Source organism: Ailuropoda melanoleuca, chromosome 1 (genome assembly GCF_002007445.2).
Source record: "Ailuropoda melanoleuca isolate Jingjing chromosome 1, ASM200744v2, whole genome shotgun sequence".
Classification (NCBI taxonomy): domain Eukaryota; kingdom Metazoa; phylum Chordata; class Mammalia; order Carnivora; family Ursidae; genus Ailuropoda; species Ailuropoda melanoleuca.
In genome coordinates this window covers 87550634-87568476 of record NC_048218.1, presented here as the reverse complement: position 1 = coordinate 87568476, position 17843 = coordinate 87550634, and the positions used below count along the sequence as shown (strand labels likewise).

Genomic DNA, 17843 nt, shown 5'->3' with positions numbered 1-17843 from the left:
GAAAGGGGCATTGACTACCAACTTTACTTCTAAAAAGAGACATGAAAATTATAAACAAAATGTTGGCAAATGCATTCTAAGTAAAAGGTAATCTTAGAAATGCAAATTTGAATGCTAAAAAATCGACTACTATAATCCATCATGTTGAAGAAAAGGATAGTATGATTCTTAATAAATGCATCAGAATTTATGATAAAATTTAATACTGATTCATGAAACATCTTTTATCAAAATAAGAATGGGAGGAACATCTTTAACCTGATATTTGAAATATGAAATACATGACCACTATTACAACTTATTAAATATTTTATTAAATATTTTCTGGAGGTTATAACCTGCATCGTAATAAAAAAATAGCAATCACATCTATAATTCGAAAGGAAGTTAAAAAATCCTCATTATTTGCTTATCACATATTTTTTTTTATGTAGAAAATTCAAGGAAACAGTATCATTAGTAAGGGAATTTAGCAAGATTATTTGATAGAACAGAATAGTATTCCTCAGTACCAGTAATAAGCAGAAAAATATTTTAATTTTATAACATCTTATGTTAACATTAACAGCTATTTGATATATTAAGGACTTATTTTTATGTTATTGTAAGGATGACATTTCTCCTCAAATTGATTTTCACTCTCAGGATAATTCCAGATACAATCTTAAAAAAATTGGTAAGCTCATTCCATTATTAATATGGAAGAGAAAAAATTTGTGAAGCTGTCTTTGAGGAAGTGTAAGTAAGAGGACTTGCCATTCTGAATATTAACATGTATTAGAAAGTCAAACTAATTAATATAGCATATTAAAATGGACATGGATCAAAAAGATGGATGGAATTGATTGGGGATCCCTGACAAACCCACACACATATGGAAATTCATAAATGACAGAAATGTCATTGCACATCGGTGAAGAGTTTGATCAAGGGTACTAGGATGGTTATTCGTATGGAAAAAAAAGTGATATGAAATTCCCACCTCATACCTCACCCCCAATTCACACAAACACATTCCAAGTAAACACTGAAATGTTTAAAAACAAATTCCTTAAAACTTTAGGAAAAAATGAGAGTCATTTTATCACCTCAGGTTTGAGAAGAATTTCTTAAGCACATCAAAAATTGTATAGACCATTGCATTGTATTAAAATTATGTACATTGAAATTCTATTCATCATAAGACAAGACATTAAAAATTAAAGAGAAGCCAAAAAGTGGTAGAACAGAGTGAACTAAAGAGAATTTTCCAGAATATAAAAAACTTGCATAAATATGGACAAAATACACAGTCACTGCACAGAAAAGGAAGCACAGATAGCTAAATAATACATGAAAAGATCTTCATGAGTAATTACGGAAATGTAAACAAAAGATACATTGGTATACAGTTTTATGCTCATTGGTTAGCAAAAATTAGATACACTGAAAATAGGACTTCTTAAAAAGTGCTGGTGGTATAAAATATTTTGTAAAATTGCATAGCATACCCTGAAACCCAGTAATGGTGCTTTGAGTTAAATAAATAATGATATATAATTTTACACCTGCCACATTGGCAAAATATAAAATGAAATAAAATAAAGGACAACACCAAGTGTTGGTGAGGAATGGAGGGATCAGAACTTTCATGCAGAGCAGATAGGAATGTAATCAAAATACTTTCAAAAGCGTTTTGTCAGGGTGCCTGGCTGGCTCAGTTGGTAGAGCATGTGACTCGTGATCTGGGGCTCCTGAGTTTGAGCCCCCACATTAGGTGCAGAAATACCTTAGTAACTAAATAAATCTTTAGTATAAATAAATAAAAGCATTTTGGCACTTCTTACTAAAGATATACAGGTATATGCCTTCCTTGCCTAGAGAAACTCTTGCATATGTCTATCAGGAAATATGAACAAGAATGTTCCTTTATTTATTTATTTATTTTTTTTCCTGTGCCCTTTCATGGAAGGAGAGATCTAGGGGCAAAAAAGTCTCTTCTCATGTGTTTTCCATTGACTGAAACTAAAACTGACTGGAAGCCAGAGGGCTTGATAAAGGTCCATACAGGTTTACCTTCCAGGCATGCAGGAAGCATCGGGCAGAGAAAGGATTTGGGGGACAAAGGAAGAATTCTATCATCCAGGTGATCATAGAAAGTTTATTTACATCGAACTGTGTAGATGTTCTCATAGTGTTTTTTTTTTTTTAAGTTGCTTCTGTGTGTTGGTTATTTTCTAATTTTGTCTATTTTCTCCTTTTAAAAAGAAAATAGATTACCTAATGATTTATTATCTTCCTTTCTTCCTTGTATTATAAATTCCTCGTATTTATAATAATGGAAAACTGTGAAGAATTTTAAAATACTTATCTCAGGAAATCAATAAATAAATGAGGAGGAATCTCAGAAACCTAATAGTAAGTGAAAAAAAAGCAAATCACAAACGAATACATATATATTAACTATAATCACCATGCTGGAAGTTGCTAAGAGACTAGATGTTAAACGTTCTCACTACAAAAAAAAAATGATAGTTATGTGATGTGTGGAGATATTAGCTAACATTATAGTGGTAATCATTTTGCAATAATAAGTGTATCAAATTAACATGTTGTACACCTTAAACTTATACAATGTTTTATACCAATTATATCAATAAAGATGAAAAAAATTAATTCATATATAAAATGACAGCTGTATAAAAGCAAGCATTCAAAAAATACCGTGTAATGTATTAAGGCCATATGCGTACATAAATATTAAATCTATACAAAGAAGGCAATGAGAAGCAAAAAAGAAAAGAATCAGATTGTGGGGGATGGTTACCCTAGGGGAACAAGGTAAGTGATGAAATTAAGAGGACTGAGGGGGCCTCAATAATATCAGAGATGTTATACTTCATAAGCTGGGTTGTTCCTTCATTATTCTTTATTTTGCATGTTATATGTTCTTTATATATTCAATTTGTTCATAATATTAAAACATGAAATTATAATACAAAAAGTATATACCCCTTCAATTCAGAGTGAGATAGAAAATACAGATATCCTCTCTTCAGGAGTTTTAGCTTAGTACTTAATAATATTTAGAAATTATCTAGCATTGGGACAAATTACTAATTCTTTAGTTGAGCCCCTAAAGAAGTATTTGATTTACTTTTTGAGGCCATCTTTTATAAAATACACACTTTAAAAATGTAATTTTTTTTGAGTTGCAAAACAAATGGCAGATTAAACATTTTACATAGTCAGAGGTGGATTCATGTGCATCAATCAACTGAATAGAAGAGGAAAAAAAAACTAATTGAAATTTCTCTTTTTTTCTATTAATGTTGACCATATACAGATAAATTTTCAAAAAAAATATGTGTTCTCTAACTCTACACATATTACAAAAGAACATTATTGATGCATCTTTCTAAATAACTTTCTCCTCAAACTTGAGTTAAGTTTCAACTCAATTAATTTACTCGCTCTATCCTAAATAGTGCAGAGAGAACTTCAGTAACAGTAAAATAAGAGGATGGGGACACAGAAATCAGATAAAGGAAAAAAAGAACAGGATAGAGACCTAGATGAGGGAGTAGGGTATACCAACCTTCATCTCCCCAGAAATAATAATTAGCTATCCGAGAATTAAAATAGCCTTAAGAGGGCTCAAGAGTCCAATTAAGAACATACAACAACACAATGGAGCCAGAAATGGAGATTAACTCTACAGAGAGGATTGTGGAGATCAGCTTAGCTGAGCCATCCAGGAATAGTTAGGAACCAAGAACAAAGGTAGAGGCTATTGGTATCAACCTTGCAGTAGATGCCACTGTGCTTCCGAGTGGCCACCTCTGTAGAGTACTGTAGCAGTCTTTGCCACGGAGGGCCTCAGCCACAGATTCCCTGCAGCTTTCATAGTGGAAAACCCCTAACGTTCGTTGGCCCAAACTTCAGGGGCCTGATCCTCAGAGGACACTCGCAGCTTTCACCACTGATCAAAATCTCTCACTGCCACAGATTCCTAGGAGGGGAAGATGCTACGTGCCCTCTTCCATCAGAAAGAGCTACTACTGCACAATCCAGAGGACCAGAACTGCCACCAGCCCCATCCATGCACATCCCTCGACCCTAGAGCCAGAGCTGCTCTGCATATACCCCCAGTTTAGATCTGGATGTAGCTGCCACTCTGTGTATGCCTCTGGCTCAGGCAGTGGCATCACTCCTGCTGTGGGCTTGCCAGAGCCCTGGACCTCAGGAGCCACTGTCACTCTATAAGGGCCTATACTCTAGACCCTGGCTTTGCGATTGCTCTAAGAGTGCCCTTGCATCAGGTACCAGTATCACCACCACGGCAAGAGTGCTGCAAGCTGATCAGGACTTGAGAGATAAATTGTTGGCCACAATATCCCCCATGGGAGAAAAAGAAACAGGGAGTCCCCAGAAGCCTTTGCTCTGCACCCAGCAGCCCTCACTAAGACTGCATACCCCATGGCCGTCCCCTCTGAGGACCCCTGCAATCTTATATGAGACAAAATAGCATGTCAAAAACTATAAATAGACAAAGAGGTTTACTATATAATGGGTTTCATTTCATTAAGAGAATATAACAACTATATATGCATGCACCCAGCATTGGAACCCCTGTATTGAGCAAATTTTAACATACTTGAAGGCAGAAATGCATAGCAATGCAACAGTAGTTGATTTTAATACCCTGCTTTAAATAGTGGATATCTCATTCAGAAAGAAAATCAATAAGAAATGTTGGATGTGAACTACAGTTTAGACCAAATAGACCTAATGGATGTATACTGAACATTCCATCCAATAGCAGCAGAATAGTCATTCTTAAGGACACACAGAACATCTCCATTATAGATCATTATTTCAAGGCACAGAACAGTCTTCAGAAATTTAAGGAGTTTGAAATCATACCAAATATCTTTTCTTTCTTTCTTTTTTTTTTTTTTGAAGGTTTTATTTGTTAGAGAGAGTGCATGAGCTGGGTGGGGGAGCAGGAGTAGACTCCCCACTAAGTGGGGAGCCCCACTGGAGGCTGGATCCCAGGACCCTGAGATCATGACCTGAGCCAAAGTTAGATGCTTAACCAACTGAGCCACCCACACACCCCCCAAATATCTTTTCTGTTCACAGTGTTATGAAACTAGAATTTAATAATAGGAAAAAGTGGAAAAATGAAAATATGTAGAAATTAAACAACATAACTCCTGAACAACTGACGTGTTATGGAAAAAATCAAAAAGGAAATTAAAAAAAAAAACAAAAACTCAAGACAAACAAAAATGGAAACAAAACACACCAAAACTTATGGGATGTAGCAAAAACAGTTCTAAGAGAAAGTTTATAGAGATACATGCCTACATTAAGGGGAAAAAAATCTCAAATAAGCAACCTAACTTTACACCGCAAGGAACTAGGAAAAGAAGAACCAGCTAAGCCTGAGCTTAGCAGAAGGAAGGAAATAAAGATCAGAGCAGAAATAAGTGAACTAGAAATTAGGAAAACAATAGAAAAAATCAGTTAAACTAAGAGCTTTCTTTTTTATTATTTTTTTATTTTATTTTTTTAAAGACTTTATTTATTTATTTGATAGAGAAAGAGACAGCCAGCGAGAGGGGGAACACAAGTAGTGGGAGTGAGAGAGGAAGAAGCAGGCTCCCAGCAGGACTCTGGGATCACACCCTGAGCCGAAGGCAGATGCTTAACGACTGAGCTACCCAGGTGCCCCTCTTTTTTAAAGATAAAATTAACAAACCTTTAGCTAGACTAACACAAAAGAGAAAACTCAAAATTATAAATAGAGTTGGAGACATTACAACTAACACCACAGAAATGCAAAGAAATGTAAGAGACTACTGTGAACAATTATATGCCAACAAATTGCACAACCTAAAAGAAATGGCTAAATTCCTGGAAACATACAACCTCCCAAGACTGAATCATGAAGAAATAGAAAATCTGAATTGATGCATAACTAGAAAGGAGATTGAATCAGTACTAAAAACCTCGAAACCAAGAAAAGCCCAGGATCAGATGGCTTTACTGGTGAATTCTACCAAACATTTAAAGAAGAATTAATGCTAGTCCTTCTCAAACTCTTCCAAAAAGTTGAGGCTCATGATCTGAGACCAACATTAAGATGAATACCGAAGCCAAACAAGAATACTACAAGAAAAGAAAATTATAGGTCAATACACTAATGGACCTGGATGTAAAAATCCCCACACAAAATACTAGCCAAGAGAATCCAATAGTGTATTCACAGCATCACACACCATGATCAAGTGGGATTTATTCCTGAGATGCAAGGATGGTTGAAAATATGCAAATCAGTAAGTTTGGCACACCATATTAACAGAATGAAGGATGAAAATCTTATGATCATCTCAATAGATGCAGAAAAAAAGCATAGGGCAAAATTCAATATCTTTTCATTATAAAAACTTGCATTAAATTAAGTATAGAAGGAATAGTTTAGTAAAGGCAAGCTTACAGCTACCATCATACTTGACAATAAAGAGCTAAAAGCTTTTCCTCTAAGATGAGGAACAAGACAAAGATTCTCAATCTCTCCACTTCTAGTCAACATATTACTGGAAATCCCAGCCAGAACAATTAGGCATAAATAAACAAGTACGTAAATCTTATTTATATTGGAAAAAAAAGAAGTAAAACTGTCTGTGTTTACACATGACATGATTTTATATACAGAAAACCTTAAAGCTTCCACAAAAAAACTATTAGAACTAATAAACAAATTCAGTAAAGTTGTAGGATACAAAATCAATATAAAAATCAGTTGCATTTCTACACACTCGCAACAAACTATGTGAAAAAGAAATTAAGAAAACAATCCCATTTATAATAGCACAAAAAATAATAAAATACTTAGGAATAAATGTTACCAAGGAGGTTAAACACCTGTATACTGAAAACTATAAGACATTGGTAAAAAAAATTGAAACAGTACACAAATAAATGGAAGGACATCTCATGTTCTTGGATTAGAAGAATTAATACTGTTAAAATGAACATAATATCCAAAGTAATCTACAGATTCAGTGCAATCCCTATCAAAATTCCAATGACATTTTTCACAGAAATAGAACAACCCTAAATTTATATGGAACCGGAAAAGCCCCTGAGTAGCCAAAGCAATCTTGAGAAAGAAGAACAAATCTGGACAATCACACTTCTTGACTTAAAACTATATTATGAAGCTATAATAATCAAAATATTACAGTATAACATAAAAACTGATCTGTGATCTGTTTAATCAAAAATGACCAATGAAACAGAAATAGATCAATGCAACAGAATAGAGGACCCAGAAGTAAATCTACACATAATCATTCAATTTTCTTTTTTTTTTTAAAGATTTTATTTATTTATTTGAGAGAGAGAGAGCACACACACAAGCAGGGGATTGGCTGGCAGAGGGAGAAGCAGACTCTCTGCTGAGCAGGGAGCCCAATGGGGGGCTTGTTCCCAGGATCCTGGGATCATGACCTGAGCCGAGGGAAAAGCTTAACCGACTGAGCCACCCAGGCGCCCTAAGGTCAATTAATTTTCAACAAAGGAACCAAGAACAGATAATAGGGAAAGAATAGTTTCTTCAATAAATAGTGTTGAAAAAACTGGAATTCACATGCAAAAGAATTAAATTGAATTCTATCTTGCACCATTCATGAAAATCAAATGTAAAACTGAAACTGCAGTACTCCCAGAAGAAAACAAATAAAAGGGAATATTTCTTGACATTGGTCCTTGCAGTTATTATTTTTTTTATTCATATGACAACAAAAGCACAGGCAACAAAGCAAAAATAAACAAGTGAAACTATATCAAACTAAAAAGCTTCTGCATGGCAAAGGAAGCAACATGAAAATGGAAAGAACCTGTGGAATGAGAGAAAATATTTACACAGCATATGTTTGACAAGGGGTTCATATTTAAAATATATAAGGAACTTATACAATTCAGTAGCAAGGAAACCACAAATAGTCCCATTAAAAAATGGGCAAAGGGCCTAAATAGACACTTCTCCAAAAAGGATATCCAAATGACCAACTGATACATGAAAGGTGCTCATCATCACTAATCATCAGGGAATACAAAGCAAAACCACAATGAGATATCACCTTACACCTGTTGGGTGTCTATTATTAAAAAAACAAAATAGAAAAAAGACAAAAAAAAAGAGAAAACAACAAAAACAACATGCTGGTGAGGATGTGAAGAAAAGATAACCTTTGTTAGTGGGAATCTAAGCTGGTATAGCCATTACAGAAAACAGTATGGATGTTCCTCGAAAAAATTAAAACTAGAACTGCCATATGAGCCAGCAATCCACTTCTGGGTATATATCCAAAAGAAATGAAATCAGAAGAGATATTTGTACTCATGTTCATTGCAGCTTTATTCACAATAGCCAAAGTATGAAAACAACCTAAGTGCTCATGGATGGATGAATGGATAAAGAAAATGTGGGATAGATGTGCAATGGAATATTATTCAATCTCAAAAAAGGGGATCATGCCTTCTGTGATAACATAAATATCTCAGAGGACAAGTGAAATAAGACAGAAAGATACTGCACAGTGTAGTTTAAAAAACAAACTAACAAACTCATAGTAACAGAGTAGAATCATAGTTGCCAATGGAGTGGGGGTGAGGCAGAGGAGGAGATGTTGGTCAAGGGGATACAAGCCTTCAGTTATAAGATGAATAATTTCTGAGGATCTACTGTACAGCATGGTGACTATAGTTAATAATACTGCATTGTATACTTCAAATTTGCTGAGAGTAGATTCTAAATGTTTTCAACACACAGAACACACACAGAAAGGTAAGCACTAAGGTAATGGATGTGTTAATTAGATTGTCATAATTTCATAATGTACGTGCATATCAAATAATGTGCACATTAAATATATACAATTTCACTTGTCAATTATACAAAAAGCCTCCCTTGCCAAACACACACACACACACACACACACACGCACTCAGAAGGCAGACCAGTCTTATTCAGAGTAAAAAGTGAAATTCTTTCAATCAGTCTTTCACAAAACTTATGTGGCATTGATAATTGGTTAAACTACATATTTAAAAAAATTGAAACAGCCTTGGAAAAAATTGGGAAATTATTTATTATTGCATTTTCTTATATAGATCAGCTTTTAGCTGTGTCTACAGCCCTACTTTTTGTCTCCAGTAATGCTTTCCTGTATTATCATTGTTGTATTTTTTTTCCGATGTGTGTAATCATCCTAAAAGAATCAAGTATGTGTAATAAAAATAATGTGATGAATCAAAATAAAAATAGTATCCATGTAGCTAACATCCATTTAGGCACCAATTTGGATAGCAATAAAATTCTTATAAGAAGATACATTTTTGCCAAAAAAGAAACTGGTACCTTTGCATCTCAGCCCAAAACAAACTTTACTGGATTATTATTTTTAAATTTCACATATCTTATTTTGTTCTAGGTTCTGCACAGATTTTTTTTTATAGATTTTTTTTTACAGATTTTTTTTTTCTAGGATGTCATAAGCAAAAATAGTGCCACTGGATTTTGGAACAGGTATAGGAATACGTATGTAGACTACAGCAAGCACACACAAAAATTAATTTCTTATTTGATAATCTGTGGTTGGTTTTACCATGATATACTGATTTTATTGAATATCATTGTGCTCATAGGATCATGAAATTTGGCATGTAATTTGTATCAAAATCATTCTCTCTGTATCATTTTAAATAGCAATAGCTGTGTATTAATCATGTAACTCTATATGGAATCATATTAACTGCAATACAAAACTCTCTCCACCAGCGTGACTCCTAGTTTTGAACTGAGTTTTAAATGGATTATGTTGATGTCCGAGAAAGATTAGAACTAATAAAAGAACTGGTTGGCATTAATCACTCTCTTCTCTACAATCCCATAGTACTTTATTAGTTCTCAATTTAAGAACTTAGTTCATTCTGCTTTGATTTAGTGCAATTTTTCTGTGGGCTCATCACCTTCAACAAACTGTGAATTTCTTGTACAGGGTCCTGTCCCATTCATTTCCATATCCCACATCTATTAATAATTGTTCATATACTAAGTGGTTATAACTCAACAGAATATTTTTCCTTTTTTTTTTTAGAATGTACTTTTTAAATTTCTTTCAGAAATTTGGTACAACTGTATAAAAGTGAAGATGACACAGAAATTTCAAAGAAAATTAAGACTCACTGGACTTCTTTGGGCCTAGAAGATGTACAGTTTGCAAATTACTCTGTGCTGCTTAATCTGGCAGGCCCTTCGGCCAGCTCTGTGACTCTGAGCAGCCGCGGCCAATGCTTTCATCCTAATGGCCAGCCCTGCAGTGAAGAAACCAGAACACATAGCAGCCAAGATCTGCTCTACTCATATGCAGCCTATTCTGCCAAAGGAACTCTCGAGGTAATGTGACCATTTGTCTCTGTCATTTATAGTGAAATGGAATTAGAAAACAACAGCTTTCATCTGAATTGAACTAACTGGCAAGATGCAACATAAAAAAGTAACCATTAAATGTTCTCAGTGTGGCAGTAGGGAAGGGGAAGGAAGATTTGGATTGCCTGACCTTTTTTCTTGTCATATGCTGAAAGTGAAAACATGTTAGAAGAATTTAATTCCAAAGTGTTGAACGTGTGACTGAGTTATTCACATTTTGCTTAGCTGGTAGAGGACACGTTCACTTTATTTTTGGGGGTTTTGAAGAGGCAAATTTTAATGGATTGATATGGGCAGAAGGAATAGAAATGGAGGCAGTTGTGTTTTGAGATTGTGCACACACACAAAGAAATGAAGTGGAAAATCGATGTGATTATTCACAGATACAAGATTTGAAATACAGCGCTTCTGCTTTCTTGATGGAAAACACTGGAGATAAGGAGCCAGGTCTACGCAGATTATTGCTGTACTTTTCCTGGCTTAGCTGGCTGTTAGGCTCGGTGCTGAAGTGCACGTCTTCTAGAGCCACAGAGACCAGTTTCAAATCGCAGTTCCCTAATTACCCACTGTTACTTACCCATCTAGGGCTGAATTCCCTCATCTCTGTGATGGGAATAAAAATAGTTCCAACTTTATAAGGTTCTTGTGAAAACTAAACTAGCTAATATATGGAAACCTTGGAGGACAGAGCCTAGCCCACATTAAGGACAAGATACCAGTTAGATACACTATGTAATTGGCCCTGTTTCCTTCCTATAGGCATATTTTGTCTGCATGTAAACATACCATTTTAATAAACACATTTAGGTTTTTTCCAAACCTTTAGATTGCCTCATTTAATACAAATGAAACGATTATATGTTTCTGATTGTTGTTAATTATTGGCACAGCTTTTTCAGAATCTATTAACACTGATTAATACATTAAGTATTTAAATCATTTGAAGTTACTTCACAGATATGTTCCTGTTTTTGGTTTTTGTTTGTTTTGTTTGTTTTTCATTTTGGGGGGAGAGTACGGAGAAAGTTTTTACTGGTGGTTCAGCGTTGTTTGCATTCTGTTATGTCATTCTCTGATTTATAGCAGAAGGACTGCATATAACCACTATCACGGAAAGCCTTATGATTAATTAAAAGTTAATATAATATGAAATGTCTGCAGTATTCCTAGAGTAGGACTCATGTAATTTGATTTGATTAAAGTATACAGTTTCTGGTAGGCAATGATGGGAGGGAGGCTGCCAGCACCCTTTTGTTGGTTCAGAAGCTCTAGTCTCAAATCAAAATTCTAAAGTTACCCCACATATTTTCTTCAGACTCCCAGACCTTTATCAGCTCCCACACATTTCCAGCATGCTCTTTATCCCAGTTGATTCAACACCGTAATCTCCTTGCCTTGGAAACAAAACATGTCCAAAACACAGAACAACAACAAAACCCCCAGGAGCTTGAGTGGGTCCTTGGAATCACCCCCATCTATTTGCTTGTCAGTTTGCTCTGGGAAATTATTTATTGATCTTCGACCTATTGAAAAGCCATAACATTACAACTTGTGTTCCTTTCCTCAGCAGGGCCCTCTGACAGTCCACTGGGCCATTGGATGGTTTTTTTGTTTTCTTGTAGCCACATCTCCAAGAGTTTTCTACACATTTATCTTATCAGTTATAAATGTTTAAATTTTCATGTTTTGTATAAAAGAAACCAAGGTCTACTACAGAATCATAGAATTACTTAAATGCCCCTGAAGACATAAGTCATTCTGGGACCACCTACCACCTATATATCTATTAAAACTACCATTTTTAATAAAGAAGTATTGAGAAAGATTTGAAGAAGCTATTAAAAGGGAAAAATAAACTTTGCTGTCGATGTAGAAATATACTGTATGTTTGAAATGCAGGCCTAAATAAAAAGGAGTAGTGTTAAAGGAATTAAAATGCAATTATAGATAAAACAAACACCTTGTATTTGAAGAACATAATTTGGGAAATTAACCATGCAAATTAGACGAAGGCACGGACAATAACTATTTTTAGAATTATATTAATAATTCAAATCTATTATACTAAGTACATAATAATTTAAATATTTATATCAAGAAATTTATTGATGTTGATTTTTTAAAAACTTAAATGATATTAGCATTATGATTTTCAAAAGCAAAGCAATTTCTAGGTGGCTATTTTATATGCATATAGAATATTTGCATATATTTTATATACATGTTTTAGACCGATGTATTATTGAAACTCACATATTCTAATTAATAGAGTGTGGGTGATTTTCTGTATCTCTTCAGACCACTCTTAATTAAAATCAAGCTTGAGAGGTTGCTCCTGATGATTCAGGCATACCTACTTTTTGATTTTGAGTACATTGTATTTGCATGAATTTCTATCAGGCTGAGCCATTAACAAGTTCTTAAATTATTCTAGTCTGACTGCCAGCAAAGCTCCCCACTACTTTTGCTTTTGACAAGGTTATTTGTAGAAGACGAGTGCCCCTTTTCTTTGAAGAGCTGTCATGTCCATTCATCATATGACCACTTTGTATAAGCTTCCAATTTTTGCTTTCTGGTAACAGTCTAAACAGCATTTGTGATATCTGAGATCTACTTCGAAAACCTACTTAGTGCCAGTATGATGGATGGTGTACTTTGCAACTTCTTTGTAATTCATTGTGTGCTAGAAAGGTGACATTGTTTACCCCATCATAATGACAGGTGGGTCAGTAAAGGGGTCCTAAGGAGAGTTGTCCTGTCAGATGCAAAATACATATTAAAATGGATACATAAATAATTTAACATGAGTGAGGTTAGCTTCAGGGAATAAACAGTGATTTATATTGTTATTAAAAGATAAATATCAAGTACAATATCATCATACTGTTAAAGACATTGGTAGTGAGTGCTGACAATGTCTAGTCAGTTTTATAAATAGAATATGTGGCCTTATGTAATTCCTGTGCAATTATTTGTGTTGTCCTTTATGAAATCCACACAGATGCAGAAAAGCAAAGGAAACAATTAATATTTAATATAGGCTGGTGAGATTTGAGTCTACTATGTTTATATTTTTGAACAGAGAATTTGCTTTCATTTTTCTCCACTTCATAGATTTGGGAATTTTCTTTCTGTTAAGTATTATTTTGTGTCTGAAAGTAAAAACAAATAATGCAATTATTATTTCAAACTTAATTTCAACTACTCACTAACCATGCATAAGATAGATTGTCATCGGGGCACCTGGGTGGCACAGCGGTTAAGCGTCTGCCTTCAGCTCAGGGCGTGATCCCGGCGTTGTGGGATCGAGCCCCACATCAGGCTCTTCTGCTATGAGCCTGCTTCTTCCTCTCCCACTCCCCCTGCTTGTGTTCCCTCTCTCGCTGGCTGTCTCTATCTCTGTCAAATAAAAAAAAAGAAAAAAAGTCTAAAAAAAAAAAAGATAGATTGTCATCAACACATTTATCGCTGCCCCATTCCTCAGAGAGCCCAGCGTTGCATCCTGCCTTATTAGCTGCTCAGCTATGGGTTGGTAGTTTTTGTTCTCTCAGCCTCAGTGTTTTTATCTGTGTAGGGGGAACAATAATAGTACCTTGACTGGTTGTCATGGGGCCGAAATAATGCAAACCATGTAGATGCATTGAGTGTGCTTAGCACACTGAAAGTGTTGCTGTGGTTATTATGTGGTATAAAATAAACACACTTAAATGGGAGAAATTAAAATATGAGAACTATATATCATGATTTGCAAGTACAAACTTTTTATCATATTGTCTGAATGTAATCTTCCTGTCTTCTGTTCAATATGACAAATATTAATCATTAGGGAGGAAAAATGCCTTGTTAAGTATGAATAAATAATAAAATACATATAATATCTAATCAGATTTTTAATTTAAAACTAAAAGCTCAGAGAAACTAGGAGTAAATATTTTATTTTTGAATGCAGAATGACAAATCATGTCAACTTTGGCCTGAAGAGCATTGCTTGTCTTCCTTTTGTAAATACCAGGCCATAGGGTAACACATGAAATCTAAAAACACTAGATCGAATTGTATCAAGTAGTCTTAGAAAAAAATATAACCACTGAAGGAATCCTTGGAGAACTTGCAATCAGATGTCTATTTTCTCATAGCTAGGAAAACTTTCTTTCTCTTTTAATATTCTCAAACAAAAGCAAACATTGAGTGTTATGGCAAAAGGCAGAGCTGTATACATTTTTCTGTGAATGCTTCCTGTTATAGATTAAAAAAAAATTATCAGAAAGCTAAATAAAGGAGTAGAATGGAATTGCATTATTTAAACGTTTGTTGTCTGGGTAAGAAGAGGAAGCTACTGTCTCACCAACAGAGAAATGTGAGTTTGGTGCAAGCCGTTTTTCATGTTGAAAATGACTGCATTTTATTTGTCTCCCTTCTTTTTCTCTCATGGAATCTATCTTTTGGTCAACAGTGCACTGTTGTGAGATAAATGGCTGTGAGCACACTTGTATATAACGTTTTTACCTTTTAAAAATCTGCATGAAATTTATTGGCCCAATATGACCTTCTCTTTCTGGTTTCATGAGCTTTGTGTATGAACCAACTTAGTTAACAAAACAATTCCATAATTGCAGCTTTTTTATTTGAACATAACAACCATGGAGTTAATTTCCATATGATTAAAGTGCATATTTTTCCTGTATTTAATATTTAGACAGAAGCATTTACAAATACAGAAGTGACCTATCACAATATGTTGTCAAGTTAAATTGTTTGTTAGAGAGGTTACATTATCTTCCTGGGAAAGAGAACAAAAGCCTATTTTATGAAATAAAGGTTTTGAAACAAAGATGGCTGAATTCAGCTAAGTGGTTAAAGTGCAATGAATTTTCTTTCCCTCTTCATTAAAACAAATATGGCATTTTTAGTGAGAAAGTGTTTGACTACAAAATTCTAATTTGTCCAAAGTTATTTCTAAAGATTCTGAATCATCATAATTAAGTGTTATCTGACAGAAAAATCTGGGTCAGCTTTTTTCTTTTTAGTTTTGACATGATTTAAAACATGCCACTTACCAAGTTAAGTGATAATGTAACATTCTTTGCAAATTTAATTTATATTTTAATCTCCATAAAGTACTAATGAAATAAATAAAGTACGGATGAAATTTATCTCATTTCAGTAGGTGCTGCAAATTCAATTTTTTCAGAACTAGAAAGATCTATGGAAAAGTTGATCCTTAGGTTTATGTACTATTTCAATACACTAACCCGATTGATTTCAAAAGAAGCAGAATTCTGTCATATTACTTTCATGCCCTCCAGGAAGAATTCTCTTGAATGAATTTGCAACTCCTTCAATATCCTTACCTTAATAAGTTGAGTATCATTTATTAGATAAAGTGCCCTGTGATTATTAGTTTGTTTTTCCTTATATTTTAATTTGATGGTGAAAGATTAGGTGACTAATATAGCGTTTAGCCATCTGGGTCTCACTAATATAACAAGAAACAGTCAGTATTCAACAAATACATACTGGGTGCCTCTTAAGTGCCAGTCACGGGACAAAGTGATCAATAAGAAAGCTCTAGACACTGTCCACATGCAGCTGGCAGTCTAATAGGAAAAACTGTCAGGTAAGCAATTGCCAACTTCATGCTCGAAACTACTATGAGCACTAGCAAGATATTGAAATATTCTAAACTGCAGGTTCCTCCTCAATAAAATGGGCAGAAGTCCCTCCCAAATACGAGTGTTCTGAACATAGACTGAACACAATTGATATGATCTCCTCAGTAAAATGTCTAGAACAGAAGGCATAAATGGTTAAGTATTGGTTATCTTTTCCCCCTATATCATGTCATAAACTTGTATCCACTTCAGTCCTTCTCCTAAGCCTCCTTTCCTCTCTCTCTCAAAAACCCTATGTTCAGTTTCCAACTTTCTGACAGCTGGGGGTTTTCTGTGAACTCTTGGCTTCATCTCTCTCTTGCTGTTACCCACCGCTCTTGCCGCCTTCTACTTCTCTACTCTTTCTACTTTGCCAAGACTTAGGCACCAGCTTCAACCCATACCTCTAAAGCATACCTGCTTCTGTTTTCAGCCTCCTAGGAAAGCCCTGAGTAATACATTGCTCTACCACTTAAAAGGCCAGATACAAGTGCCCCAGTGGTATGCTGGAATGGTTTAAGTCAGCTGTTCTAGCTAGTGGAAGTCAATTCTGTGACTCTTTCCTAATTCTGGTCTGATATTTAAACCACAAACATTATAAATGCTACACATCAGGGATCCACCCCCCACCACACACACACACACACACACACACACACACACACACACCCTGAGATACATTTTACTAACATACAACTTCCCTGCACTCAGTGCTCAGCAAGAAACTGGTTTTTGCAATTACAGTATGGCCACAATATTCAGGTAGGCTACACAGAGCCAAGAACAATGCCGCAGAGACCACTCAAAAGTCAATAGCAGTATTGTAAAGGGCAGAGAACTTCCTTCTGGTTTCCCTCCTAAAGGGGAAGTTCCTTAGATAAACTTTACCTTTCACACAGAACTAATGGAAGATCAAGAGGTAAATTCTTTCCAAGAATTTGCTCAAATTATCTGTCAGATGTAACTCCTTCTGGGATACTCGGAGCATTTTGCAAAATATCAACTGATCTTCCATCCTCTTTCTTGAGCAACCGAGACTGGTCCACCAGCTTCCTGCCTAGACTCTCAAACAGTGACCCTGTGTCCCAATTTCCCTATACTCTGACACCAGGAGACATGATTGAGTCATTCCAGGTTACTTATCTCCAAAGCAATTAGCCAGTGCTGCTGCCGTTATTTTTAACTTCATTTCAAGAATCTTATTCCTAGTTTACTGCAGGGAAACAGTAAATAAGTTTAACATGTGGAAAGTGATAAAGCTGCAGAAACTCTCATAACCAGTTATTGCTGATGTTCTTGGAGATGTCAATGGAGTAGGATTAACCTCTTTTACATTCATTTATATTCTCCATTCTCATGATGAGAAAGAAGAATCTAGATCTAGTTTCTCCATACTGCTTTTGTTTCTAGGATGTGTCAACCAAATTGGGCCAAATCTTCTTTTCAGTTTATAAATATTTTTAAGTCTCCTTTTTGGTAAAAGCAGACCAACGAAAAACATACCGTCACCTCTCAGCTGCACATGTACCAGCTAACTCTTGCTCCCAACTGTCATGTATCACCTAACTTTTGTTCTTTCCTTCATTGGTAAATTTCCTGAAATTCCATTCCTATCTAACCACTACCCCATAAGAAAATTAATAACTTCTTATTTCAACATTCTGTAACCATGGTTTACTCCTTAGCATATTCAATGTCTTTGTTTCATT

At 34.9% G+C, this 17843-nt stretch overlaps 1 protein-coding gene across 3 annotated transcripts in view; it reads left to right on the top strand.

Annotated features, from left to right (window-relative positions):
- Positions 1-17843, top strand: part of NAALADL2 (N-acetylated alpha-linked acidic dipeptidase like 2) — a 1303052-nt gene that overhangs the window by 776043 nt on the left and 509166 nt on the right. For all 3 annotated transcript variants that reach the window (XM_034662698.1, XM_034662699.1, XM_034662703.1), the window contains one exon: positions 10177-10450. In XM_034662698.1, coding sequence (XP_034518589.1) covers positions 10177-10450 — 274 coding nt within the window. The remainder of the gene's footprint in view (positions 1-10176; positions 10451-17843) is intronic.